This window comes from Equus asinus, chromosome 17 (assembly GCF_041296235.1).
Source record: "Equus asinus isolate D_3611 breed Donkey chromosome 17, EquAss-T2T_v2, whole genome shotgun sequence".
In the NCBI taxonomy this organism is placed as follows: Eukaryota; Metazoa; Chordata; class Mammalia; order Perissodactyla; family Equidae; genus Equus; species Equus asinus.
The window spans coordinates 48765238-48792442 of record NC_091806.1 but is presented as its reverse complement, the minus strand read 5'-3'; the positions used below and the strand labels follow the sequence as shown (position 1 = coordinate 48792442).

The window sequence follows — 27205 nt, the reverse complement described above, 5'->3', positions numbered from 1 at the left end:
CTGCGATGGGACAGCACCAGGACCTCCTGGGACACGGAGTGAGTCAGCACCTGCAAGTGCATAGACCAGCGCTCAGGTGGAGAGGCTGCTCCGAGCCTGCAGGGTTCCTACCATCCTGGGAGCCGGGGACCAGGACGCGGGAGCTTGGTGAACAGCAGGCCGGCGATGGGGTGTCGTCGAGCCTCCAGTGTTATGTTTTATGTTTGTGAGATGTTGATATACGTAAGGAATTGTATATCAGTGTAGAGAGAGAGGTGCAGAGAGAGCAAGAGTAGACACCTGTGCACCCTGCCCAGCCCAAGCAGTGGGACACGGCCAGGACAGTGCATGTCCATCTGCAAGGGGACCTGAGAGTTTTATTGTTCAGAGCTGAAAACCTGAGTGGCCAGCACACCCCCAGCTGGTGAAGGAAGTGGCCAGGCTGCCACACGACATCTCCCGGGGGACAGAGGTGGAACATAGGCCCTGGCTGTGGTCTGGCCGCTGCTTCTGAAGAATTTGCAAAACCCCCTTCTGGGGAGATGGGGGGAAGAGTCACGAGGAAATCCTGGGAGGCCTGTGACCCACCACCCCCCGCCCCCAGCCAGGGTGTTGGAAGGGCAGCAGTGGGACCAGATAAGGGAGAGCTGGCAGGAATGTGACCAGGGGCATGGGCTGCTTCTCGTGGCACCAAAGCCAACTCAGGAGCCTGCTGCGGGTGAGAGTGTCCCCAGCTGACCCCAGTGGGGAGGGGGAGCTCATTGTCACTAGGTCAAGACAGGCCAAAGACTGAGGAGAGCTGGGCCGGGCTTGCCGGGGCACTCCGAGGACAGTGGAGGTGGGACCCGGGTGCGGCTGTCCTCCAGCAGGATGCCCCTCGAGCCCTGTTTCTCCACACTCTGCCATGAGACAGGCTCCGCGATGGTAGAAGATTCAGCATCACACGGCCTGTCCCTCCTGCCGACCGCCGCAGGTCGGTCATCGGTGACAAGACGAGACATCGACTCTAAACAACGAGAGGGCCGAAGAAGAAATCGTGATGGAAATTTAAAAATTCCTAGAAGTGGATGATATTTGAAAAGCTACAGTAAAAACTCATGGGCTGCAACCAAGTGGAGCTTGGGAGAAATGTGGGGTCTTGGTACTTAGGTGAGACGGACGGCTGGAAGGGATGGAGCCAAGTATCCAACTGCAGAAGCCAGAAGGAGCACAACAGAGCAGCCCAGATAAAGCAGAAGGGAGGAAATAGTGCAGCTGGGGGCTGACTTGCTTTAACTGCCCTTGGTTAGTTGCCCGTTTGCAGAAGTAGTTAGCTAACGCTTTACTGAAACCCACCGTACAGATGGGATCTCTGACGCCTGGGTCACCATGGGCACAGGTGCTTGGGTTTTTCAGGAACTGAGGGTCGACTCCTTGTCCAGTTCAGGCTGGTTAAGATCACCAACTCATCCACTAGACCTGCGCAAATGACGATGGGTCACCCTTTGATGTCAAGGAGCTGAAAACTCCACCCTCAGATCATGGTGACATTGCCATTTTGTGAACACGCGTCCCGTGAAGAGCCGTGAAGCTGGACTACGCTTGCTCAGATCATCAGCTACCTCCCTTCTCACCTCCAGTCATCTCTCCCCACTTCAGACCACCTGCCCCTTTATCCTATTGACATCCCTGATGCCCGTTTCTCCAGGAGGAGGATTTGAGCTGAGTTCTCCTGTCTGCTCACTTGGCTGCCTTGTTATTAAACCCTTTCTGTTTGCAAACTTGTCTTGGCGATTGGCATAATCATGCGGCAGGCAAAGCAAACCTGGTTTGCTAACAATAATAAAGAGCAGAAATTAATGAAATGAGGGGTGTCATTACAATAGAGAGGGTCAGGGGCCAACCCCATGGCCAAGTGGTTGAGTTGGCACACTCCACTTCGGTGGCCCAGGGTTTCGCCAGTTCAGATCCTGGGCGCAGACATGGCGCCACTCATCGAGCCATGCTGTGGCAGCGTCCCACATAGCAGAGCCAAAAGGACCTATAACTAGAATATACAGCTTGGTACTGGGGGGCTTTGGGGAGAGGAAGAAGAAGAAGGAGAGAAGAAAAGATTGGCAACAGATGTTAGCTCAGGGCCAATCTTTAAAAAAAAAAAATCAACCACTCTGGTGGATTGCTAATGAGTGATTCACATCTAAAAAAAAAAAAATAGAGAGGCTCAACAGTCAAAAGCTTCCCAAAGAGTTGAATGAGATTAACAGACTCCGGCAAATCAGATCATGAAAAAACTAAAACAAAAACAAAACATGTTAGGAAATTAAAAAGGGACATCACTGCCGATTCAGCAGGAGATTAAAACGCTAAAGAATATTTCATTAGGTTGGCAGTTTCTTATAAAACCAAACATGCCACCACCACCCGCCCCAGCCCTGAACTGTTGGGCATTTATCCACAAGACATGAAAATATATGTCCACTCAAAAACCTGTACACGAACATGCTTTGCAGCTGTTTTTCTAACAGTCCCTCAGCGATGTTTTCCAACATCAATGCTTAGTTCTCTGATTCTCTGGGCACCAGCGGGGGGGCCATTCAAGTCAGTTCTGACACCATCAACTCGGAATCAGCGTCAGATGCTGCAGGTTAGGGGCTCAGCCCCACTTCAGATGCCAATTACAAGTCCAGGGCCAACCAGCTGTGAGTGGGAACTCCCATGAACCCCTCCTCACATTTGATAATTTGCGAGGACGGCTCACCGAACTCAGGAAAGCGTTTTACTTATTATTACTGGTTTATTATAAAGGACGCAACTCAGGAAGAGACAGAGGGCAGAGCTGCACCCTGTAAGGTGTGGGGACAGGGCTCGGAGCTTCCTGCCCTCTCTGGGGGTGCCACCCTCTCGGCACCTCCACGTGTTGACCAACTAAACCTGGTCAGTTCAGGGTTTTGTGAAGGCTGCATCACACAGGCAGGATTGGTTAAATCATAGGCCATGGCCATTGGTGAGCCTCTCTCTCTTCCGGGGAGGTCAAGGGGTGGGGCTGTGATCACACGTGGTCTTTCTGGAGACCCGCCCCTGTCCTGAAGCCACCTGGGGGCCCTCAGCCACTAGTCATCTCATTAGCCTACAAAAGACCCTCTTATCACTCCGGAGATGCTTAGGGTCTTAGGAGCTGTGTGCCGGGGAACGAGAACAAAGACCAAATATTTATTTTTTATTATATCACAGGCCACCCTCTGGTCTTTGACTAGATCCCTTATAGCAAAACGATCCTAAAAGTCGAAAGCTCCTGGCACATTACTAGCTTAGTGCAGTCCGTCATATCATATGAGAACGTCTCCCCGACAAGGACACGCAGGTTTGCAGGCTTCCATTCGATCAGGTTCCAAAAGCAGGAGTGGTCTCGGCAATATATGGCTTCTCCCTTCCAGGCGTCTGGTGTAATGGAGCTAAGAGCCAGCATCACCTCTTGCTCTGAGCCTCTTTCGAGGTGTTAATGTCACATTGGGTTTCCCTCATTATGTAACTCATGCATTCATTCTTTTACCCTCAGCCACAGGACAAGACCAGGTTTTACAGACTACACAGTACAGTACTAGGAACTCTCTTCCCCACCTCCTGACCCTTTACCCACTCTGGGCTAAAGGCTCTGGGTCCCAGCGGGGGCTGAGCCGAGACCCCGGCCCTTTGTCCGTCTTTCTCTTGATTAAGCTGCCTGATTATTGCCCCAGGCCATTCCAGGTCTGATTTCTCATCTGAATCTCTGCTTTTCTGCTTTTTGCATTCCTCCACGCTGGGGTAAATAGACCAGACTTGTTTGGGGCTCTTTCATGTTGGGGGACCAGCAGGGAGTCCCTTTGGCCCACCAACCTTGACAGTGCTGTATTAAGACCTCTTTTTAGCCTCCAAGGATGTCTATTTTATTCACCCAATTTTTTTTTTATATGCTTTTTTGGTGAGGAAGATTGGCCCTGACCTAACATCTGTTGCCAGTCTTCTTCTTTTGTGTTTTAAATTTTCTCCCCAAAGCCCCAGCACATAGTTGCATATCCTAGCTGTAGGTCATTCTCGTTCTGCTACGTGGGACGCCGCCTCAGCGTGGCTTGATGAGGGTGTGTAGGTCTGCACCCAGACTCCAAACCTGCGAACCCTGGGCTGCCGAAGCGGAGCACATGAACTTAACCACTCGGCCACAGGGCCAGCCTCCACCCAATTTCTTAATAACCGTCTAAAGATTTCCACCCTGCTGGGCGCAGGCCCAGTGACTCTGCTCTGTGCCTTCCTCATTTTCCCGTTCATTAATTTTATGCATTTTTTTAGCATCTGTTAAGCCCACAAGGGGAAGCTGAGAGAGCAGAATCTTCCATAAGACTTTCTGAAGAAGGGGTGAAGGGTGCGTGGGACCTCCCTGTACATTTCTTGGCAACTTTCTGTGAATCTAGAATTATTTCAAAATAGAGTGTTAAAAAAAAAATTGCTGACCATGAAATTTGAAAACTGTCATGTAGTGAAAACATCGACAGAAAATTATAAATGGACAAAACTGACCAAGAAGAAACAAAATTAAGAATCTCTAGGGGCCAGCCGGGTGGCCCATTGCTTAAGTTCGCATGTTTCGCTTCTCAGCGGCCTGGGGTTCGCTCGTTTTGATCCTGGGTGCGGACATGGCACTGCTTGGCAAAAGCCATGCTGTGGTAGGTGTCCCATGTTAAAGTAGAGGAAGATGGGCATGGATGTTAGCTCAGGGCCAGTCTTCCTCAGCAAAAAAAGGAGGATTGGCAGTAGTTAGCTCAGGGCTAATCTTCCTCAAAAAAAAAAAGAATGTCTGAAGTTCCCAGGAAGTCCTAGTTGATAAGGGAAAGCTCGTTTTCCAAAGAAGGGCCATCTAAGGAACACAGAAGGAATGGCAAAATCAGTGTATTAGCTATCTATGACTGGGTAACAAATTAGCTTAAAACTTAGTAGTTTAAAACAACCACCAATTATTATCTCATGGTTTCTGCAGGTCAGGAGCCAACGCATGGCTTAGTGCTGAGCCCTCTGGCCGAGGGTCTCTTGCAAGAATGAGCCCCAGGACCTACCACAGGGTGTCTCATGGGCTGCCCTTGATGGCTGGGCTGCAGTCTCATCTGAAGGCATGACCAGGGAGGGTCTGCTTCCAAGCTCACTTAGTGATTATGGGCAAGATTCAGTTCCTTTCTGGTTGTTGGCTGGAGGCCACCCTCAGTTCCTTGTCTTGTGGGCCTCTCCCTAGGACAGCTCTCAGTATGGTGGCTGGCTCCCAGTGGAGTGAGCCAGTGAAGAGGAGAAGATGGGAGCTGGGTCTTTTTGTAGCCTAACCTCACCACTTTTACCTTATTCAGTTGTTAGAAGTGAACCCCCAGTTCCAGCCCACACTCTGGAGGAGAGGGTTGCACCTGGGTGTGAAGATCAGGACGCAGAGATCTTTGGGGCTATTTTAGATGCTGCCCACCACCGTCAGAGACGTGCTGCTTTGCAACACCTGATGAAATGATTGGTTCAGGCAAGGAACCGTCAGCTGACGTTTCAACCAGGAGGAGGAGGCGTGCTTGCTGGAACTGGTTATCACCGTGACCTCCACGGACTGTTTGCTGGTTGCAAAGAAGTGGAAATATCAGTGGCCCTCGGTGATCAAACAGCCTCACTGATGTGGGACCAGCCGACACCATGTTCCCCACATGTGGGCAGTAAGGAGCACCGGACCTCACCTGTGGAGGGTTCTTGCCAAAGTGTTTGAGCTCCCAGCTGACCAAGCCTTAACACCAACCTCCAGTTACTGGAAAAACGGGAGGGAGGATCACGTAAAATGGCACCGTAAGGAAGTTGCATCCAGACCCTGGGACCTTCAGGCACCTGATCTGTGTCCCTGAAGCGAGTTACTGATATGGGAGAAAGAATGCTAGGGGTAGAGAAAAGTGCTGTGAATTAGAACAGACTAAAGAGACACTCCCAAAGCAGGGGGCCTGATGGGCTCTCAGCCTGAACAAACCAGCAACAAAAGCCATTTGGGACCTGGGGACAAATGAACATGGATTATATTTTCAATATTATTAGGGGATTATTGTTAATTTAGCCAGATGTGATTGGGGGCTTGTGGTTTTGTTGGAGAAGATCTTCCATTTGTGGAGATGAATGCTGAACTTGCTGAACTATTTATCTACTTATGGTTGAAAGGTCATGACGTCAGTAGTGTACTTTAAGAAATTTACCTATACATTTCTTAAAGTAATATGTATGTGTGTGTGTGTATATAGAGAGAGACAGAGAGAGGTTCGTTTTAAGGAATTGGCTCGTGCAATTGTGAGGGCTGGCAAATCTGAAATCCGTAGGGCACGTTGGCAGACAGAAAACTCAGGCAGGGTCTCTATGCTGCAGTCTTGAGCTTGAATTCCTTCTTCTCCGGGAAACCTCAGTCTTTGCTCTTAAGGCCTTCAACTGTTTGGATGAGGCCCACCCACATTATTGAGGGTGACCTGCTTTACGCACAATCCTCTGATTTCAATGTTAATCACATCTGCAAAATACTTTCATGGAAACATCTAGACTGGTGTTTGACAGAACAGCTGGGCACCACAGCCTGGCCAAGGTGACACATCAAATTAGCCATCACAGTGATATATGCATGTTCATTGTGTTATTCTTTCTATTTCTTTTCTGTATTAGAATTTTCCTGAGATGGTAAGAAACAAGCAAAGAACATTTGTTCACCGGGAGTCATTATAAAGAACGTGAAGTCAAGCCACAAATTAGGAGAAGCTATCTCCCATACACGTAAGCGACAAGCGGTTTCTACCCAGTAAGACATCAAAGCTGCCCCACACGTCAGTGAGATGTGGGATCCGAGAGAAAAATGGGCAAAAGACACGAAAAGGCCCGTCACAGAGCAGGAAACAGAAATGGCCAAGAAACATGTGAAAACCGGGTTAGTAGTCAGGGAAATGGGAATTAAAGTCATAAGGTGATGCCCTTTAACACCTGCCTGACTGATGAATGTTCACACTTGTGGGCAAGGACACGCGTGCCCGGATGGCCGTGCGTGGACTGAACAGCATCAGAAACGGTGTGGCGCTCTCCAGCGAGGCGAGCGCGATGGACGGGACTTGGCAGCCCTCCTCTAGGTGTTACCCTGGGTCAGCTTTCCAGCTGCGGGCTGTGCCGCATTGGGGAAGGTCTTAAAATCGAGGGGGTGTGTGTGTGTGAGACATAATTGCAGCCGTCCTTCCAGATAATCCTTTTTTTTAAAAAAAAAAATTATTTATTTATTTTTTTGAGGAAGATCAGCCCTGAGCTGACATCTGCTGCCAATCCTCCTCTTTTTGCTGTGGAAGGCTGGCCCTGAGCTAACATCCGTGCCCATCTTCCTCTACTTTATACGTGGGACGTCCGCCACAGCGTGGCTTGTCACGCGGTGCCATGTCCACACCTGGGATCCGAACTAGTGAACCCCAGGCCGCCGAAGCGGAACGTGTGCACTTAACCGCTGCGCCACCGGGCGGGCCCCCCAGATGTTCTTAATTGGAGCAAATCAATGCAGGCAATCGCACCCGGCAAGCAGCAACTTAGCCAGTGAACCCTGCTTTCGTGTTGGCCTTTTTTAGGTGTGTCCTGACATGCAGAAAGCCACGGAGGCCGTGTGCTGTCACCCGGGAGGCATGTAGCATGGTCTAGCCTTGGGGTGACTTGAACTCTCTGGCTCTCAGCTGTGAGTGAGTGCACAGGGACCCTGACCCCTTGTTCAGCCCCAGGACATGGTGGCAATGGAACCTGGAGAGGAGGAAGCAGGAGGTCACTTTGGTAGAAACCATGCGTGGCAGAGAGTGGGAAGGAGACCCTATGAGAAGACAGGCTCGTGCATTCTCAGTGACGTTCTCTCTGGGGTACAGTGAACACAGACACACTCATAGTGAAGGACAAGCGCACAACACTTTCTGGAGGAAGCATGGACCACATCTGGGCGTCTGCTTCTCTACCTCTATCTATATCCAGGTGGCCTGAGTGGATGCCTGCTTTGAGAGAACTCAAGCGCCCGTCCCGAGTGTGGGGCACAGCCACACCCTCTCTGGCCAGGACCTTTCCTCCCCTTGAGATTCAGCATTCAGCTTCCTCCTGGGCCCAAGGAGAGACTGACTCTCATCTGTTAGGCATCAGGTGACCTGAAATGCCCATCCTGAAGTCACTTGTCTGCTGGGTCATGCAGCCGACGTTAAGTATCTGGACTCTCGTAAGGTTCTTGGAACTCCCGCCACTCCCACGCTGCCCAGTGGCCTCCTGTGCATAGCAGACATGGGGTGGGAAGGGGAGCCACCCATGGGTCCAGCCACTGAGGCTCCCCGGATACCCCTACAGCTGGCAGCCCGGTTTGTCACCGTGGCAACCAATTCTGCACTGCAGTGTGGTACCTTACTTCACAGGAGAGCAGCCTGCCACGTGGCTGCAGGGTCACTGACTTTGCAGCCTGTATAGTCAGCGTTCTCCAGGGAAACAGGACCAGAAGGACATATATCTCTCTATCTATGTATCCACCCATCCATTCATCCATCCATCTATCACCTATTTACCTCCCTCCCTCCCTATGAAAGGAGATTTATTGTGAGGAATTGGTTCCTGTGATTATGGAGCCTAAGAAGTCCCGCAATCTGCCGTCCGCAAGCTGGAGACCCAGGAGGGACGGTGGTGTAATTCAATCCGAGTCTGAAGGTCTGAGACCAGGGCGAGCGGATAGTGCGTTCCCCGTCCAAAGGCGGGAGAAGATGAGCTGAGATGTCCCAGCGCACGGGGTGAGGCGGAAGAGGAATGAATTCCTGCCTCCTCCGCCTTCATTCCTCCAGGCCCTCCATGGATGATGAGGCCCACCGCACGGGGGAGGGTCGTCTGCTCCCCTGAGTCCAGTGATTCCAAAGCTCGTCTCACCTGGAGACACCCCCCAGACGCCCCCAGAACATGCTGACACAGCGCTAGCCGCAGCCGCCCTTGTAGCAGTGATTTGTCCCAGCGCCCTTGACCCTTGACCCTTGTTCAGACTGGGATTTGCTCCCCTGCCTGTCATACTTCTGCCAGCAGGGCACTTTCCTTAGACAAAGCCTGATTTACTGTCCTGGTTCCCCATCGTTTCTGGCCAAGACTCAAGAGGGTTACCATTTAACCTGGTACTCAAAAGGAGGTGGCCCTGTGGGATGGTGGCCTGGCCTTCTTAGGCATCATTTAAGACCACGGCGGAGGAACAGTGCTGCGAGGCTGTAGCAGTGTCCTGAGGGATACGGCACCAGCAGCTAGTCAGTGGGGCCGTTTCCCCCCAGTCAGGGTGCACAGGGTGGGCATGGGGCCACACATCTTGTGATTAGAGCTAATGAGCCACTCACAAAAGTGTGCCTCTCGGCCCCGTTGGTCCTCACTCTCCTGGTTTGGGGATTTTGGTAACCAACGGAGGAATGCTTTGACTGGAGAAAAAAAAAAAGGATGTCCTTGAGTTGGGAGTCCTGGTTGCCACCTGGCCCATTTCGGGGCTCCTCTGCCACCAGGTTAAGAGGCCAGAAAGGGCGCCATGGTGGTGGCTGGGGTGATCCTCTGAAGAGGAAATGGGTGCTACTCCATGCGGGTGGGACTGTGGGTCCCGAGGTCTTTCCTCATCCGGCCACGTCTGGTAACGACAGTGGGTGGAAGGCCATGGCAACAAGGATGAAGATCTTCACTCCTCAGCATCCTCCAAAATGAAGAGTGGGGTCGCCCACCAGGACCGGCCTAGGGCCAGCTGAGAGAAGACGGGATGGGGTGTGGAGGAGGCCAGCCGTGGACACAGTCATGGCCTCGCGGCCAGCTGCAGAAAGCAGTCCAGAGCTTCTGGTAACATTTCTCTTTTTGCTGTGTCGTATAAGTTTTGCAGAACTCAACTAAATTTCCTTTACTTTCCACCATTGTTGTGCATAGGACATACGTCTGGATCTTTCTTTAAAATTTATTTTGTAAGTTGTAGAATAGTGAGAGGAGAAGGACAGACCCAGAGGAGGAATCCACGTCCCCAGAGACCCTGGACTGTGCCCGAATGCAGGACCCATGGGACGCTGGGGCGTCTTCCCTTGGGGACAGGATTTCAGTCGCAGGAGTGCTGTTGGCTCGATATTCGGTGGCAGCATTCTGGTTTTTGGAAGTGGGAGTGTGGGAAGAGGTGTGTGTGTGACTGGAAACCCAGGAGGGGACGGTAGTGGCTATCGGTCACTTTTTGGCTGCCCATCACAGAGTGGGTCTTCTCGTTTTGGAGGACCACCCCCCACCATTGGTCTGGGTGGGGGCAGGCCCGACCTCCATGTGTGGAAGCCAAAAGGACCCCGACATTCCCATCTCCTTTGTCAGTTCTGCTGGGGCCCCGGCCTCCCTGGGCCAATTTGGTGTGGCCACCCAGGACTTTGGATTCTGAGCAAAGGACACAAACCCTTGGGGACAGTTAGAGAGAATTCACGGAAGAGGTGGTTTCAATGTCCAGTGGGAGTGGCCGTGGCAGGCTGAATTTCTAAAGCGCCCCTCCCCTGACATCCTGCCTTAGTCCCTGGAACCTGTGGACACAGTGTCACTGGGAATGTGGTAGTGCTCCCCCCTTAAGATGGGGCAGTCACCGGGGCAGACCTCATCCGGCCCCATGAACCTTTGAAACCTGGGTGCTGTCTTCAGCCAGGAGGAAAGGGGAAGACAGAGAGATGCTCAACACGAGAGAGGAGGCCTCAACAAGCCGCCACTCACCTGGACATGAGGGACTGAATTCCGCCAATAGCCGGACCAAGCCCGGAAGCGGATCCTTCCAGAGGCTGCAGCGGGGAGCCCAGCCTGGCCCACCCTGGCTCTGGCCTTAAACGGAGAGCCTGGTCAAGCCTGCCCTCTGGCTTCTCTGTCCTGACTCCCACCCAGCCTGTCCTGCGGTGTCTGAGAGCGACCCCACCCCTCCGTCTGCTTAAACGGAGCCTGCTCCTTGGGTCTCCATCCTTCCCCATCCCACCACGGGGTGGAGGAATCAGCTCACAGCCTCCTGTCTGGATCGTGTGGGCCCAGGCCGGAGCGCTTTCGCCTCTGTGGGTGGACGGGTGACAGGAAAGGCGATTGAAACAGAGTGTCAGTCGCCCTGGAGCAGCCGAGGGCCATCCGAGTGTCCCCTTGGACCCAGACGGCCACTGAGAGCATCTGCTTTAGATGAGTGTTGAGGTGCAGGCCCCCACTGGGAGCATCTGAAGAAGCTGGGCTCCTGGGGCTGGCAGCCACGGGCTCTGAGGAGCAGAGGATACAGTGAGGCTGTTCTAGAACGTGGAGGGGCCAGGCAGGACGCCTGGGCAGGGAGGGGGCCCGGACAGCCAAGGTGAGTGACCGGGTGGGGCGAGCGGAGGGCATGGCAGGCAGGGACGGCCGCAAGCACCAAGGCTGCAGGAGGGGCTTCTTGGCTGCTGGGTCTGAGTCCTCCCTGCTCTCTGCGCATGAAAAGCCCTGGGATTCCCCAAGATCAGAGGTCCTGGCCTGGGGCCGTGGTTTGGGGGCCCTGGGAGCATCCATCTCTTGGTGTTGGTGGAGATGGCACTTGTGAGGCTAGGCCTCGGCAGGGGTTGGGGGCAAGCAGAGGGGGGTCCCTGTGCGGGCTGTAGAACAGAGTGCATGCTGCTCTGACAACTGTCCAGCTGCCCCCCTCCCTCAGTGACCAGCTACCCCCAAAGCGCCTCCCCTGGAGTGTCAGCCTCGGCTCTTGGTCCAGGGGTCCCACCCAGCTGTGCGGAGGCAAAGACATCTAGGGAGTGGGAAGCAGCCGAGGCTCTCTGGCCAGGGAACCAGCTTGAGTGCCGGCTCACCTCCGCCTGCAGGGTTGTGGGACCCCCTGGGCAAGGTGGTGGAGGGGCGGGCGGGGGCCTACCCTGGGCTCAGGGTGTATCTGCCTTTGCGGTCCAAGCTGCAGCCGGCGCGGATGGTGAACCAGAGGAAGGAGCTGAGCAGCATCCCGTACACCTGGGAGGGAGGCGGCATCAGAACGAGCACCAGCAGCTGCAGGATGGGGGGGGGCCTCACCGCCTTCCCAGCAAGTTACCCGTAGGGTACAGTAAGGTTCCCTGCTGTCTAGGGACGGGAGGGAGGCAGCGGCCTGCTCCTCCCTGGCTCCCTGTGCGTGGGGAACCCTGGTGCTCCCCAAGACCAGAGATTGGCCTGGGGCTGCCCAGCCCTGCCCTTCCATTGGGGGTAGGGGACGGCAGGTGGAGGGGCAAGGAGGTGGGGGAGGGGCAGTGAGGGAGGGCGAGTGGGTACCGTGGAGGCGAGGCCAATGGCAGTCAGGGTGAAGGTGATGTTTCGATGAGTCCTCAGGAAGCTCCTGATCCCCTGCAGGCAGTCCTGGGCAGAGGGCAACAAGCTTGGCGCCCGCCCTGACCACCCACCCCTGCACAGTGTGAGGGGCCCTGCTGAGGCTGGAGCTGTGGCGCCCACCCAGGCCAAGTGCTAGGACGATGGGAAGTCGGGGTGCAGCACATCCCAGGGGCAGCCACCCCAGAGCTCTGGGAAATGCATGGCAAGCAGGTGACAACAAGCAGCCTAGAGCTGGCTTCTGTGGGACCGAGGGGGCGCTACCCAGGGGGCCAGCAGGTGCCTTCCTCCAGGAGTCCCTGAGCTGCCTGCGTTGGCTCAAGCATCTGGCTCCCCTGGGCAGGCTGGGTCTCAGTCACTCTGGGTCCCCAGCACCCAGCCTAGGGCCGGGCACAGCGCCTTAGTGAGGGGAGGGTGCTTGTTAATGGGGACATCAGAGAAACAGCAGTGGAAGGACCCAGGGTCCCTGGCTGTCCCAGCATCCTGGCTCCATCCTGGGCTTCCATGCCTTGCCAGGGCATGGCATCGCATCCCCAGAGGCTCCCTCTCCAGGAAAACAGAGGTGACAGTGCATCTCTGAACCACCCAGCTGGTGGCATTCGGTTTTGGGGAAGGACGTTGGCATTTTGGGGCAGGCTGAGGGAAGGAAGCACAGTGGGACTTGTGGGGTGTGGTTCTGAAGGCCAGGATGGGGAGGGAGAGGAGGCTGGCGTGGTGTCTGTCCATCCATCTGTCCATGGGTTCACCTGACAGAGTCTGGGCCCTCCGGTCTCCCCGCTGGACCTCTAGTCCTGGCTGGAGTCCAGCCCCAGCTCACACTGGGATGGGGACCGACTTCGGCTGCCCTGGAGGTTGGGATTGTTGACTCCTGGGGGCAGCTGGCACTCCCACTTGTCCCAGCTAGAAAACAGCCCCAAACGCCCTCAGGAGCCCTGGGTGCACCCCTGTAGCCCGGCTGGGTGCCCCGTGGGAAAATGAACCTGAATTAGATCCTACTCCTGGGCCCCACTTGGTCACACTTCCTCTTGGAAGGCAGCCTGAGGGCAGACCACCATCCAGGACATCAGCCCCGCCCCCAGGTGGCTCCACAGGCGGCCCAGGGCCCGCATCCACCCTCATGTGCTGGCCCTGGTGTCCCCACCGAGGAGGCCTTTGCAGTGGGTCCCCATGGCCCTGCCACCTGCAGGGTGCACGGAGATGGCCCTCAGCCCTACTTTGCAGACCAGACGGGGGACCTGAGGCCTCTCCCTGGGAGGCATGAACAGGCCTTCCAGACGCTCAGCCCCCTTCCCGGGCATGCTGGGCCCTCCTCTGCCCTCGCCCCTCCCCAGCACGCCAGCCCTCTCGGCTGAGCTGGCTATTTGCATCCTCCTGTCTGTTCTTGGAGGGCAGCCAGGAGCCTCTCTCCCTGAGATAGGGAGATAGGGGTGGGTTTGTTTCCCTGACAGCGGGGGAGGGGATCTGGGGAGGTGGGTGGGGGAGGGCTCAGCTGGAGGGAGGGGAGGGTGGGCTCTCCAGGCCTCAGGAAAGAAGGGCTTGCCTGCCTCCCTGTCTGTCAATGAAGCCCATGGCGGCCAGACTCGGGCTCAGGGCGATGCTCCCTCCGTGGAATGCCCTTCCAGCTCCTTCCGGGGCCCTCGGGAGGCCTGTCTGCCCCCAAGGAAGGGCTGACCACTGCTGCTCTGTGGGCCCTTAGCATTGCTCACCCCCGTTTATCTCCCACCCACCCTTGGTCCTTCTAGAGGCTTCCGAGGGTGGAGTCTCAGTGTCTGGCACTGGCCCCTGGCCTCGGGGAGCCCCCCTGAGGCTGTGTGAAAGAGTGAAGGAGTGAGTGGAGAATGGGGCCATGTGTAGCCTGGAGAAGGACCTGGGCCTGTGGTCAGAGTCAAGCTCACCAGCCCAGCCCAGCCCAGCCCCTCTCACTGAGGCCTCTGATCACAGGGCAGCCTTCCCTGTGCCCTGAGTGGGCACGTCCCCAGGGTCTGGGGGAGACCAAGGGGTGGGAGACGTCCGAGGTCTGGGGTTGAGCCCTGGTCGTGGCTGCCCCTCTCCTCACCTGTCTCTCAGCCTCTGCTCCCCGACACAGGTCAGCCTCCGAGCTCCCCAGGAGGCTGAAAGGAGAGCTCTTCCCACAGCACAGGAACTGCAAGAACGGAAGAGAAGGAGGTGGTTTGCTCTCAGAACCCTGGGATCCCTGTTGGACAGATGGGGAAACTGAGGCCCAAAGAGGCCAAAGGACTAGGCAGGGTCCAGCAGAGCTGGGGTCCCCCGAGAGGCCAGGACTGGGGCTCAGGGTAATGTGGCTGCCTTTGCAGGGACATCAGGCACTGGCCAGCCTGGTCTTTCCTGCCCACCAAGAGGGCTTTCCTGTAAAAGGGGGGTCGACTACCCTCACCCCTGGGGTCCTAGCCAAAGCTGCCTGCCTGCCTGCCTGCCTGCAGACTGCTCACCTGCTGGGGCCAGGCCAGCCTCACGGGGTGACACCCTGCAGTCACCGGGCCCTGCTTAGTGCTGTCCCATCTCTATGTCATAATTCTTAATCATTTTTGGACAAGGGTCCTTTCATTCTGCTCTGAGCCCTGAAATTCCATAGCCGGCCCTGTCCAGGGAAGAGGGAAGAGCACAGGAACTCTTTGTGCCTCGCCTGCCCCCCCGGCGGGGCATCAGTGTACTGGGACCCCCTGTTCAGTGCCTGGCCTCGGGCCGGCTGACTCTGAGGGCTGCCCTGTGCCCATTTTCTGGATCACAGTCCACTTGGGGAGGCTGATCGGCTCAGAGCCGCTCAGCAAGGGGAGGCCCCCCCACCACGCTCACCGTGTCCTGGATGGCCGCCAGCTCCTGCCGCCAGATGCTGGACGAGCTCTTTACTGCCTGGTCATACACCAGATCGTAGGTATCCAACACTGCATCCTCCACCTGCACCAAAAGCATTGTGGGAAGCTCCCTCCCCCGACAGAGCTCCCCGAAGGAAGGGCCTGGCCCCTGTGTGCTGGGCCACATCCAAACGGCCCCCTCCTCCCCCTCCCTGAGCGCAGAGCCCGGGTCCCCTGGGTGGGTGGGTGACAGCGGTTCCTCAGACTTCAGTTGTGGGGACCTCCCCCCAAGAATGGCTGTTCATGCCACACTCCTGCTCCTGGGGGGGTCCTGTGGGATGAGTCAGAGACCCAAGCTCTGCCGCCTGCCCCCGCTCTGGTCTTCAGGAGCGTGGGGGCCCTGCCGAAGGAAGTGTCCGCCCTGCTCCTGTTGATCTGGAAACGGACAGAGGGGCAGGGAAAGCCAACAGCCTGGCCTGGCCGAGGGCCGGGAGAGGCCTCATGCCAGGAGCTCAGCTCCCCAAAGATGCTCCAGGTCTTTCCCCAGAACCAGCCGAGTGTGTCCCAGAATGCCCAGGCAGGGCCTTGGGCCAGGGAATCGGGGGGCACCTGGGGCCAGCTCTGAGCGAACAAGGACCTGTGGGGGGCAGACAATGGAGAAGGAGGGTAGTGACAGGTGCCCAGCTGGGCTCTGCCTTGCCTCTGCACCCCCACATCACCCAGACCTCACCGCCTCTGCCCTCCTAGACACCCCTTTCTGTGCCTTGGTCCGTGCTGCCCCCCAAAACTGAAATGCCCTCCTCTTGCCAAGTTATTCCTTCAAAGACAAACTGGAATCTCGCCTCTTCCAGGAAGGCTTCCCTGACTGCACCGGAACTGCTGGTCTAGGGGCGCAGGCGAGGCCTCTTTGAGCTCCCCTGCCCTCTGATGCTTCCTTTCCCCCCTCAGAAACCCAGAGTTCTCCCTCCCTCCCTTCCCGCTCCCACACCGTGCTGACAGGTGGGACATGCTGATGGGTGCTCAGGGGGGCCCCAAGGGGCTGAGGGTGAACAGAGGGCCTCTGTCTGCTCTGGCCACTCACGCCAGCCCTCGGGAGAGGAAGTCTGGTGGCCCCCACAGCCTGGAGGACCGGGGGGCAGGGGGCCGGCGGGCAGTGGGGGCTCTCCAGACCAGCCGGGTCCAAAGCCTCTGTGTCCCAGTAGGGACCAGATGGACTTCCAACCCCAACCCCGCTCCTGGCACCAACTAACCCTTCCCACGGAGATATCGCTCTGCAAGTCGTCCCAAGCCCAGCCGGACGGTTGCCTCCTGCCCGCTGGGAAGTGGGCTGTGTCCTGGGCTGGGGGCAGGTGCCAGGCTAGCCGCCTCTGCTGGAGGGCCTGGCCCTCTCTCTGCCTCAGTTTCCTCAAGTGAAATAGGGGCGGAGAACTGCCAGGCCACTCTGTCTTTATGGGAGGAGGCCCTGGTGAGGGCTGGGGCCTGGCGGAGTGGGCCTGGGGTCAGTGGGGCAGATGGCCATGACAAGGAGGCCAGCTCGGACCAGCCCTCCTGGTTCCATCCCCCCACCCTTTCAACTCCTCCCCTCCCCCACTAGGGCCCAGGGAGGACCTGGCTGCCTCCCTGGCAAGCTGTCATTATTGTAATATTGGCAGGAGAAGCAATAGCCGCTGATGGCAGAGCAGCTCTCCACGAGCTCCTCTGTCAGATGAAGACGCAGCCCCAGCAAAGCCACAGCCCCTGCTGAGACCCCCGGGCCCGGCGGTGGAGGCCAGGCTGCACTCTCCCAGCAGGGCTGGCTGTCTAGCTGGTGCTCCACCGTCCGCCCCCCATTGCTGGGTTCAGTGGGTGCTGGGGGAGCCAGAGGCCTGTGTTTCTCTAGAAGAAAAGTGGGGGTGGACCATGTGGTCTTGGATGCCACGGGCCCCAGACATTGGGGTGCTCCCTGCCAGGATGCCTTGGTCTTTAGCCCTCATCTTCCAGAGCTCCAGGGGTGCCCTCTCAGGGTGGGGGTTCCTGGTTTGCTGAATGCACATCTCAGATACTGGCACAAACCAGGTGCCCTGGGAGCCCCCACCACGCCAGCTCCCCACCCCCGGCCCCCTGCTGCCCCCATCGGCCTGGGCTTGCTGACGCTCTGGGCTGAGCCCCCATTCCCATGGTCTGCTAAACCTGCCTGGGTGGGGACACTCCCAAGGTGGCCTGTGGGGAGCTGCAGGTGGTCAGTAGACCAACCCCATGGGCCCGAGGGCCAGCTCTGGCCTGAGCCCACACAGTGGCCAGACAATCAGGGAGGAGAGTGGCCTCAAGGCGGGGGGGGCCCTGACCACTGGGAGCTGTGAGGACAAGGGACCTTTTGATACTTCTCGCACTGCTGTACTTAATCCGCACATGAATTATTAAGTGGAGCCAAGCAATTCATTTCCCCGTGCAGGTCCTTCTGGGGACAGGGGAGCCACGGCGGAGTCCTTCTCAGGCTGTGTTGGGCGTAATTAATAGCCCTCGCGCTCTGTATTCATCGCACAGCCACCCGTCCCCACAGCGCGGGCCTTCGCCAGCTTCGGGGCGCCTGCCAGGGCCCCAAGGGAGCCAGCGTCCTGGAGGAGTGGCTTCTGGAAAACCCCGTGAGTGGTGGGAGCAGTGGGGGGTCCCCCCTCACCCCACCAGGGTCTGTGGCCCGGTCTCTGGGCCACAGAAGACGTGGCTGGTCCCTGAGCTCCTCCATCCTCAGGTTCCCGTCCACAGGGATGCCCTAAAATGCTGTCTTGACCTTGTGTTTCAGGATATCTTAGGGGGTCCCTTGGGGGAAGCACAGGAGGGGAAATGGAGTGAACAGGACTGGCTGGGGTCCAGGCTCCAGACCCCCTAGAGCTAGCAGCTTGGCCCTTTGGCCTCCTCTGCTCGCTGGGCCACGTCAGGGCCTTGTGGGACAAAGACACTGGGACTGAGCCCTGTTTGGCCCGGGTCGGCCCAGAGGCTGAGGCTCCTGCCCCTGCTGCTCGGTGCCCCAGTGCCAGCCCCAAACATGGCCTGGTGCAAGCCCAGGACGGCGCCACACGGGTCACATGTGACTTGGGCTCAGACGCAGGTGGATCCCACAAGGCCCTTCCCACGCACTGGTTCCTTCCTGCCATGAGCAGCCCCCTCGGCAGGGTCTCTGCCTCCTTTTACAGATGAGGAAACAGGCCCAGGAAAGTTAGCTGACCACCCAAGCATGCTGGGCCGAGAGGCTGACCCCCCCTTGAAGCCAGAGCTCCTTCACCCAGGCCACCCCTGTGCCCATGTGGGCCTGGACATGCACATGGACCACAGCGGAGGGTGGATGGGGCCCACCAGACTGAGGGCCTGGGAGGAAGCCCCAGCCCCGACCTGGGGTCAGGCAAGGCCCAGAGAACTGATCCCTGGCGGCCAGTTGGAGTGTGGACCAGACCAGGATGATTTTTGTCAGGGGCGTGGTGAGGCTGGGACAGAGCAGAGGCCCAGCTGGGAGCCATCTGGCTTTTCGCCCCCACCCCTTCCCAGCGCAGGAGCCCCAGCTGGATTGTGGCCTGTGGCCCCTGCATGGCCCTCCCCTCCAGAACCTCAGATCCTGGGCTCAGAGCTGTAAACACAGTGTCAGAGAAGAAAGGATGGGCTGCAGCCACTCTCAGGAGAGCTGGATGGGGAGCCAGCACACCCTGGCAGCTGTCTTGAACAGGACCACCCACGCTGTGACCCAGGCCTCGAATGGGCCAGTGGATGGGGAGTGTGAGGCCAGAACCCCAGCCTAGCCTGGCTCTCCCGGGGCCAAACTGTGAGCTACCCCCACGGAATGGAGGCTGCCTTTCGGGGGCTCCGACCTCCTCCAAGAGCCAGAGGAAACGTCCTTTTTCTGATCTGGTCACAGGTGGGTGACCCAAAATGATGCTGGGTTGGTGGTGAGTGGCTTGGCGTGACCCTTGGGCAGGGAAGGAAAAAGAGGCACTGACTCGGGACACAGAGCCCTGGGTGGAGAGCCAGACCCCTTGGGCCCCCGCTTTGCCTCCTGCTCTCCCGGCCCCCTTGAGCCTACCCTCCATTCGCAGACCAAAGGTAAGGAAGGCAAGGACCAGAGAGGGTGATTATACACCTAAAAGCATACAGCACAAGCTCAGCCCGGGGGACCCAGGCCTCACCTTCTGCCCCAGCTGTTCTCTGCGCCTTACGTGACCATCTTGGGGGCCCGGGCCACATGGAGGCTGGGGCTGCTGGGTCTCCTGATACACAGGCAAGAAATCAGCACCTGTCACTTGCTGCTGGCATGAGGTTTTGCCCAGAAACCAGCACACTCCAGCCAGACCAGCTTGGGTTTCCCTGGGCTGGTTCTTACAGAGCACACGGGGAAACTGAGGCCAAGGGAGAGGCAAAGAATTGCTCATGGTCGCAGAAAGTCGGGGCAAACAGAGCCTGTGGAGCGGGCTCTCCTTTCCCTCTCTGCAGCCCCACCTGCTGGCTGCCTTGGGGGTCTCGCCTGGAGCTGCCGCCAGGGTCTTGTCATTGCTGGGGACCAGGGGGAAGCTTGCCCCTTGCCCGTTCTTGCAGCTGTGACCTCTCGGCCGGGGAGCAGCTGGGCTGCCGGGCCGGGCAGCGTGGCCAGGAGTGGGCCTGAGGCCTGGGACAAGCACTGGAAGCAGACATGCTCCCCTGTGGAGTAAGAGGCCCCTTTGGGAAGGGTAACCTGCATCCCGCGGTGCCTTCACGGCCGCCCCAACAGCTGGGGCCCTGTAGCTCACAGCTCAGTGAGGAGAGAAGCCTAATCCCATGGTGGGGGGCTCTGGGCACACGGGCTGAGACAGGGTGTTGGCATTGGTCAGCCCTGCTCTGTGGCCTGGCCCAGTACTGGTTACTATAGCCACCAGCGTCCCCTCCTGGACCCCGCCAACCCCCAGCCCCAACCTGGACTGCCCCACTCTGAACTAAGGGTCCAGATAGGCCTGGGGCTGGGGGCTGGCCCCCACACCTGAGCCCCTCAGGACCCGATGGCCCTCTCTCCCAGCCTTTTGGGCATCCGTCTCCTCTGCTGGGATGAAGTGGCCTGGCCTTGCCCCTGGCCCTCGTCTGGGAGGGGTCGGCCCTGCACACACACTTGCCAAGCCCATTTCCCAGACAGGCTCTCAGCTCTGTTCCCGAGTGCAGACAGAATCTCTGTACGGCCAGCCTCCCCCCCAGGATGTGGTCCTGCTCTGCTCCCCGGGGCCAGCGCCTTCCATAGACCCACGGCCGGCATGCTTCAATCCTGCTCGTGTGTGCTCTCTGGGGGCTATGGCCCCATGAGACCCCTTCTTCCAGAGTTGGGGCCTCCTTCCTTCCCTTAGAAACAGGACAGGAGCTGTCTCCCAGCCCTGGGCTCCTGGGATGGCCTGCTGATGCAGCAGGCACCACAGAACCTTAGCCGAAGGGTGGATGGATGGATGGACAGATGGAGGAAGGAACAAACGAGCCGCCTCCTATGGGGACCCGCCCCACCGTTACCGTGGCCATCATCACCCCAGTCGCACCAACATGGAGTCCCTGGGGAAGAGCCCACGTTGAAAATGGAACCAGCAGGTATCCTGGACCACTCTCCCCTCCGGGTCACCGGGGCAGCCCCACCTGCAGGCAGGTCGGTGTCCAGGGCTGAAGGACTGCTGTCATCCTGTGGACGAGGCCTGGACACCCTGTCCACTCTGTCCTCCAGGCCCCCACTGGGCCCCCACCAGGAGTGCAGACCCCTTAGCGCATCTTTGGGAACACAGCCCCCCACTAATCAATCCCTCAGGCTAGTGGGGGGCCCTTCCTCCCCCTGCTCCCCTCCCTCCCCCAACTCCCTGGGCATCACTTTAGGGCCCAGGAGGGGGTGGGGCTGAGGGGCCTTAGGGAGAATGGGTCCAAGGCCTGTACCTGCCTCCCTCCTTCCCTGGGGAGTGCTGCCCCAGCCCAGGAGATGACCAGCCAGGTGGTCCCTGTGCCCCCATCCCACCCCAACCCACCCCCAGGCAGAGGATGTCCCCACAGTGGTCCCTGCACCCGCCAGGTCTCTCCCTTAGTCAGGCGGGTGGGAGCATGGAGCCGACCCTCAGCTGAGCGATGTGGGCATGGAACCGATCCCCCGCTGAGTGATAGGGGCAGGCCAGGCACTCACCTGGGTTGGCTTGCGGAAGCTCCAGAAGGCCACCTGCACCAGGGCACAGAACACTAGAGCAAAGCACAGGAAGCCCTGGGCAGAGGAGAGACGGGTCACTCTCCATGCGGCCGTGCATGGCCTGGCGGGCTCCCTCTGGGCTGGGGGTATTGCTGGGGGTCCTGCATGAGCCCAGCTCCCCACTGCCCAAGATGAAGACCTTGGGCAGCGGGGAGACCTTGGGCGTTGGGTGTACTGGATCCCATCCCTTCTTCTGGCTCTTTTCTGGAATTCTTCCCCTGCTGCTTGTTTCGGCTCCTGAGGGCCTGTCAAGAGCAGTGCCACACTCCCTGCCTCAGGGAGGCCCTTCTGGGAGGGGCACTGACCTCAGAAGTCCTGGCAGAGCCTTCCCTGAGCCTGAGATTCAGACCTGGGAGAAGACGCTCCCCCTTTCAGGCGGTCCGGGCAGGAGGAATGGCTCCGGGGCAGCCGGCTGCGCCCGCATTGGGGAAGGCCTTGGGCAGGGTCCAGCAGGGACCTCTGGTTGTGGGCCAGTGGGACACCCCAAGATGGTGTGACTCCCACAGGGAAGCTCCCCGTCCCTCTCCTCACACCTGGCTCGGTCCCAGGGCCCCTCCAATCCCTGCCCCTCACTCTTGCCGCCTCCTGGACCCCAGGATTGGAGGAGACCAGAGTCCTCTGGAAGGAATGCCTTCCCATCCCCGGCACCCTGCTGTGGCCTCCTTCCCTTCCATCAGGGGTTCTGAATCGTTGAGGTTCCCCCCAGCAGAAGCTGATGAACGTTATGGACCTCTCCCTTGGAAAAGGCACACATGCCCCAGTGCTCTTTCGAGGGCACTTTCAGAGGGTCACCCGAGACTAAGAACCCTGGGGACATCACCCCCGCCCAAAGTTCCACCTGCCACCTTTGTGCCAGTGACTCTGGGATCTGAGTCTCCGGCTGAGGCTCCTCCCGGAGCTCCAGACTGGCAATCTGGATGCTGTCCACACAACCCAGGAGTCCGGAGGCCTGACGTAGCTGTCTGCACTACCCCCTCCCCACTGCTGCCCCAGGCTGGGTGTGGCTGGCTCAGCCCACACATCACCCGCTCTGGACTGCTGGCAGCCTGGGCCAGGCTGTGGCTGGGCTCTCCCAACCCAGGAGAGTTGATGACCAACGGAATGGAGAGAAGCCTACAGACGCAGACAGACACACAGACACTGGCCCGGCTAGGCAGGGACGAAGAAATGGTCCACACCGGGGTTGGTCCACCAGGCTCCAGGAAAGTGCAGGCTGCCCCCACCAGCCCCCAAACTCAGATGCAGGCACAGCGGCAGGCGCAGCTGGGCTGCCCTCCAGCCTTCTCCTCGTGTTCCCTCCTGCCTGCCCCAGAGTCCACAAGGCCTGTCTCAGGATGACCTTAGAGATGCCTCCTCCTCCTCCTCCCTCCCCCTCCTCCCGTTCCTCCTCCTCCCTGGCTGGCTGCAGGCCGCCTTTCCCATCTGGAAGTCATCGCTCAACGCTGCCTCCAGGGCTGGAGGCCCTGAGCCAGCTCAGGGGACCAGCATTTTCCAGAAACCGTTTCATGCCTCAGGAGAGAGAGCATGGACTCCCTGCTTCCCATCCCACTGGCTGGCCTGCCCGCCCCTTGGGCAGCAGATGGGCCCACCGGCCCCCAAGGCCTCCAAAGTGCTGAGGCTGCTGGGTTTCTTTCTCCTCATTCTAAACAAAAATATGTAAATAAATTGAAATGGCTTCCTTCAGCCGCTGCAGCCAGCTTTGTTCTCTCAGTTGGGCCGTTTCCTGCGCGAGAGGCCAGTCTGGGGAGCAGCTGGAGGGGGTGGGGACAGGAAGTGGGGGAGCACCAGGCTCCTATCACGTTGGGAAATGTCTCCCAACCCCTAGCTCCTTCACCTGTGGTCACACACACACAGACAGACACACAGATATGCCAGATGCAACACGCACACACACATGCATGCACACACAGCACAACGGAGCAGCGTCTCCAGAGTAGGTCTCCCAGCACCCCTCGGGGGCCACACTGGGTGCGCCATCCAGGCTGGGGGCCAAGGGCGGGGTTGGGGTCAGCAGACCTCCAACCCCGGTGGCTCCCAGGCCCTTCTCACAGCCCGTCCTGCCTGACAGTCATCCTGGCCCTCGAGTTGCTAGGGACCTGGAATCCAGACCCCTGGTGTTCCCTGTGCCCCTGCCCACAGATCAGAGCTGGAGAAGGCCCTGGCGACCGGCTGGGCCCAGAAGAAAAGGCCAGGCCTAGCGAGACCCAGCCTGGAGCATCTTCCTGCCTCCTGCCTTTGCCGCTTTAAGCCCAGCTCCATGGCGCCCCCTGGCGGCTGACCCCAAGCCCCGCGCTGACCTCTCGAGGCCACCCTCGCCCGGACCCCAGGCCTGGCCCTGCCGGCACCTTGTCCTCCAGCCATGCACCCCTGTAGACCTCACGCCTTAGGACAGATCCGTGGTGCCCAGCGAGGCCCACACTGCCCTGCACATGTGCCTGTGGAGTGTGCTTAGGGTTAGAGCTGCTTAGGGCCCAGGGCTGCAGCTCCAGGAGGTGACCCTGTCCTTGCCCTTGGAGATGTTTATAAACTGGGAGTCATTCAACAAACTTTTGCTGACAGAGGCTGCGTCCTCATAATGCCCAGGGTGGTCGGCCTCTGGGCCACGCGGGAAGCACAGCCCCAGCACGGGCTCCCAGGAATCTCTGACCCCATGATACACTCACAGGGCAGGGGTGGGGTCTGCAGGAACAGAGGGCTGGAAGCAGGGAAGTGGGGTCCTCGTGGCTGGAAGGGAGGGAAGGAGGCTGGAGGGACCTCTGAGGTAGCCTGGACTGGGTCCTGAACACCATGGGGAGCCTGAGAAGGCTCTGGGCAGGGAGGCATGTGGTGTGTGGTGGCTGGGGTGCAGGTGAGAGACCAGGGCTCCAGCAAGTGGAGCCCCAATTCAGGTCAGAGAGGAGGGGCTTGAGTCAGAGGGGCAGGTGGAGTGGCAGGATGGCCCAGGGAGGAGCAGGTATGGGGGCAACAAGAAGCAGGGTGAGGTGGGCCCTGTGGGGCCTGTGGGACCTCAGTGAGGTGGCGGAGACCTCCCCTACCAGGGGAGCTGTGGAGGTGGCTGTGGTGCTCAGGAGGACCCAGGCTGCAGGCCACCTTGGGGCCGCGACACAGGCCAGACATCCAGGCCGCCGGTCGGGCTAGCAGAGGGCCTTTCTTTGCCTCCCCGGGTCTCTTGGTAACAGGAAATGGAATTCACCCAAACCCTCTTGCTGGGGCCTCCAGTGTGACAGAACCAGACTCTCCCCGGGCCTTTGTGAATGGCTCCCAGGTCTGGGAGGGCCAGCTCTGATGGGGTGAAGTGGGGCTTGGTGGACATGTCCTAAATGGCCCGAGTGGAGGGGTCCTGGCTGGCCTCAGTGGAGGGGTCCTGACTGGCCCAGGTGGAGGGGTCCTGGCTGATCTGAGTGGAGGGGTCCTGGCTGGCCTGCGGGGAGGGGTCCTGGCTGATCTGAGTGGAGGGGTCCTGGCTGGCCTGTGGGGAGGGGTCCTGGCTGGTCTGAGTGGAGGGGTCCTGGCTGGCCTGTGGGGAGGGGTCCTGGCTGGTCTGAGTGGAGTGGTCCTGGCTGGCCTCAGTGGAGGGGTCCTGGCTGGCCTGTGGGGAGGCGTCCTGGCTGGTCTGAGTGGAGGGGTCCTGGCTGGCCCGAGTGGTGGGGTCCTGGCTGATCTGAGTGGAGGGGTCCTGGCTGGCCTGTGGGGAGGGGTCCTGGCTGATCTGAGTGGAGGGGTCCTGGCTGGCCCGTGCGGAGGGGTCCTGGGTGGCCCGAGTGGAGGGGTCCTGGCTGGTCTGAGTGGAGGGGTCTTGGCAGGCCCAGGTGGAGGGGTCCTGGCTGGACTGAGTGGAGGGGTCCTGGCTGGCCCACATCCCTCGGGCCTCTGTTTCTGTCGGGACATTGCAGGGAGGCAGGTTCCGTGGTCTCACAGCCTGCCAGCCCTTGATCTAGCCTGGGGGGCCGAGGGGGCTGGGGCACAGAGAACTTACCACCGCCATGAGGCCCCCGGCCTCCCGCACAGTGGCTGTGGCAGTCAGCACGGCCCCCAGGGTCAGGAGCCCGGCCAGGCTGATGCCCACGTAGAAGGCTGGGTGGGAAGAGAGAAGAGGAGGGCTAGGGGGGCCCAGAACAGGGGTCCCAAATGCACAGATCCGGGTCTGAAATCCAACTGGAGGGTCACCACAGGGCTGCGGGACTTCTGGGAGCTCTGAATGGGCCACGTCTCCCCCATCAGGCAGGGAGGTGCCACCCCACCCTCCTCTCCGCCTTCAACATTCAGAAGGTGGAGGGCAGAGGAAGCCTGGGAGCCCCTGCCCCCCTCTTGCCCCAACCCCGTCCTCCTCTTGGGGCTATCTTTGAAGCCACATCCCCCCCATGCCCTGGTGACAGGTGGCCGTGAGGGGGCTGTATCTTATCAGTCCCAGCCCAGGCCCCAGGCTTCCTGCTGTAGGGAGGCTGGGGCCCAGGGTTCAGGGTGAAAATGTGCGGCCTAAGGGGTGGGAGGCCTGGGGGCTGGGACCCAGGTCCCGACCTTACGGGCCTCACTTTCCCCCACATCTGCCTTCCTTGGCCTCCTGTGCTCTCACCTGAGGCCAAGCCAACCAGGGTATGAGCTGCTCAAGCCTCATCCTGGCTGGGCCCCTCTCTGTGGGAGCACCCGCTCCAGGACACAGGCCAGGTTGGGCCCCAACGCCCCCCGACATGCCCACGCTGTCCCCAGGCTGCTGGGGTGGGTTGGGGGACCAGCAAGAGCACACACTATCCCCCAGAGCCCAGGCTCTGCCTGGTGGAGCTGGGACCCCTCTGCAGCTCCCTCCATGCCTGTCCCCATGGCCTGCCCCCATGGCCTACCTTAGCCCAGCTCCGCTAGGGAGAACTCACCCCTGGGCTCCTCCCCAGCCACCTTTGCCCCTGAAGCTCCCTCCCCAACAGCAGCCCCCCAGGACCTCACTCACCCCAGCGGTGCATGGCCTTGTAGGAGGTCCTCTCTGAGGATGCGTGGCCGAGGACAGCAAAGTGGGCCCCGAAGTAGGTGAGAGCCGCCATGGAGGCCACCGCGAGGCCCAGCAGCTGGGGGTGGGGCAGACCCAGAGCGTGGGGGGCAGGGCTGGACACAGACTGAGGCCCCAGAGAGCCAAGTCTAGGGCTCCTGGTCCCCCTGACCACCCTCCCTCCAGCTTCCTCGTCTCACATGAGACGGGTTCAGCTGTGGGGCTTCCGAGTGTTTCTGTGGGGTGGTCTCAGGAGGCCACACACACTCACCGCCCCCCACCACCACGCACACTCATTGTCCAGCTTCTCCAAGGACCTGGAAGCTCGGATCTTTCCGTCTGCAGAGCAGAGAGTGGGCCCACCCCAGCCCCTAGCAGGCCCCTCCCCTGCTCTTGCAAGGGCACCTCCAGGAGGGGAAGCCAACGCCACCCCCACCCCTGGGCATCACCGCCTCCGACCCCAGTTCACCAGACTCCTCCTGGCCCTGCGCTGTGTGGAGGGAGGATGGACACGTCCCACAGGGACAGCCCTCCAGGAGTCCACTACCGGGGACCCCAGGCCCATGTTCATGGGGGCAGCATGGGGACAGCGCTGGTATGTGTGTGCGTGTGTGTGTGTGTGTGTGTGTGTGTGGAGGGGAAACCACAGTGGTGGAGGTCCAGTCACATAGCCCACCCCACACCCGCCTCCTGCCCCACCTGCCTGTTACCAAGACAAAGAAGCTGGTGACCAGCATCTGACATTTGGCCACCCTGACTCGACTCCGCGGCCTCATGGCGCTCTCCTCTTCTCCTCTCCCCTCCTCTCTCTTCTCCTCTCCTCTCCCCATCTCTCCCCGCCCCTCCTCTTCCCTCCCACTGTGGTTTCCAGCTGGGTGGGGGCCTCAGACCGCACTGCACGCCCAGGAGGGAGCT

General features: G+C 59.3%; 1 protein-coding gene across 4 annotated transcripts; it reads right to left on the bottom strand.

Moving 5' to 3' along the window:
* Window positions 1-9914: 9914 nt before the first annotated feature.
* TSPAN32 (tetraspanin 32) lies at window positions 9915-27121 on the bottom strand. Of its 4 annotated transcripts, none has more exons than XM_070488412.1 (10): window positions 27001-27121; window positions 26255-26369; window positions 25289-25386; window positions 21253-21327; window positions 19268-19348; window positions 15118-15219; window positions 14360-14446; window positions 12250-12333; window positions 11864-11955; window positions 9915-11231 (listed from the first exon to the last, which is right to left on the bottom strand). In XM_070488412.1, exons 1-10 carry the CDS (start codon window positions 27118-27120, stop codon window positions 11081-11083), a joined length of 1005 nt encoding a protein of 334 aa, XP_070344513.1. In that variant the 5' UTR covers window position 27121; the 3' UTR covers window positions 9915-11080. The 4 variants fall into 4 exon arrangements, with proteins under 4 accessions (XP_070344513.1, XP_070344514.1, XP_014685728.2 ...); XM_070488413.1 differs by having other exon boundaries at window positions 26990-27100; XM_014830242.3 differs by lacking the exon at window positions 19268-19348.
* Window positions 27122-27205: the final 84 nt, after the last annotated feature.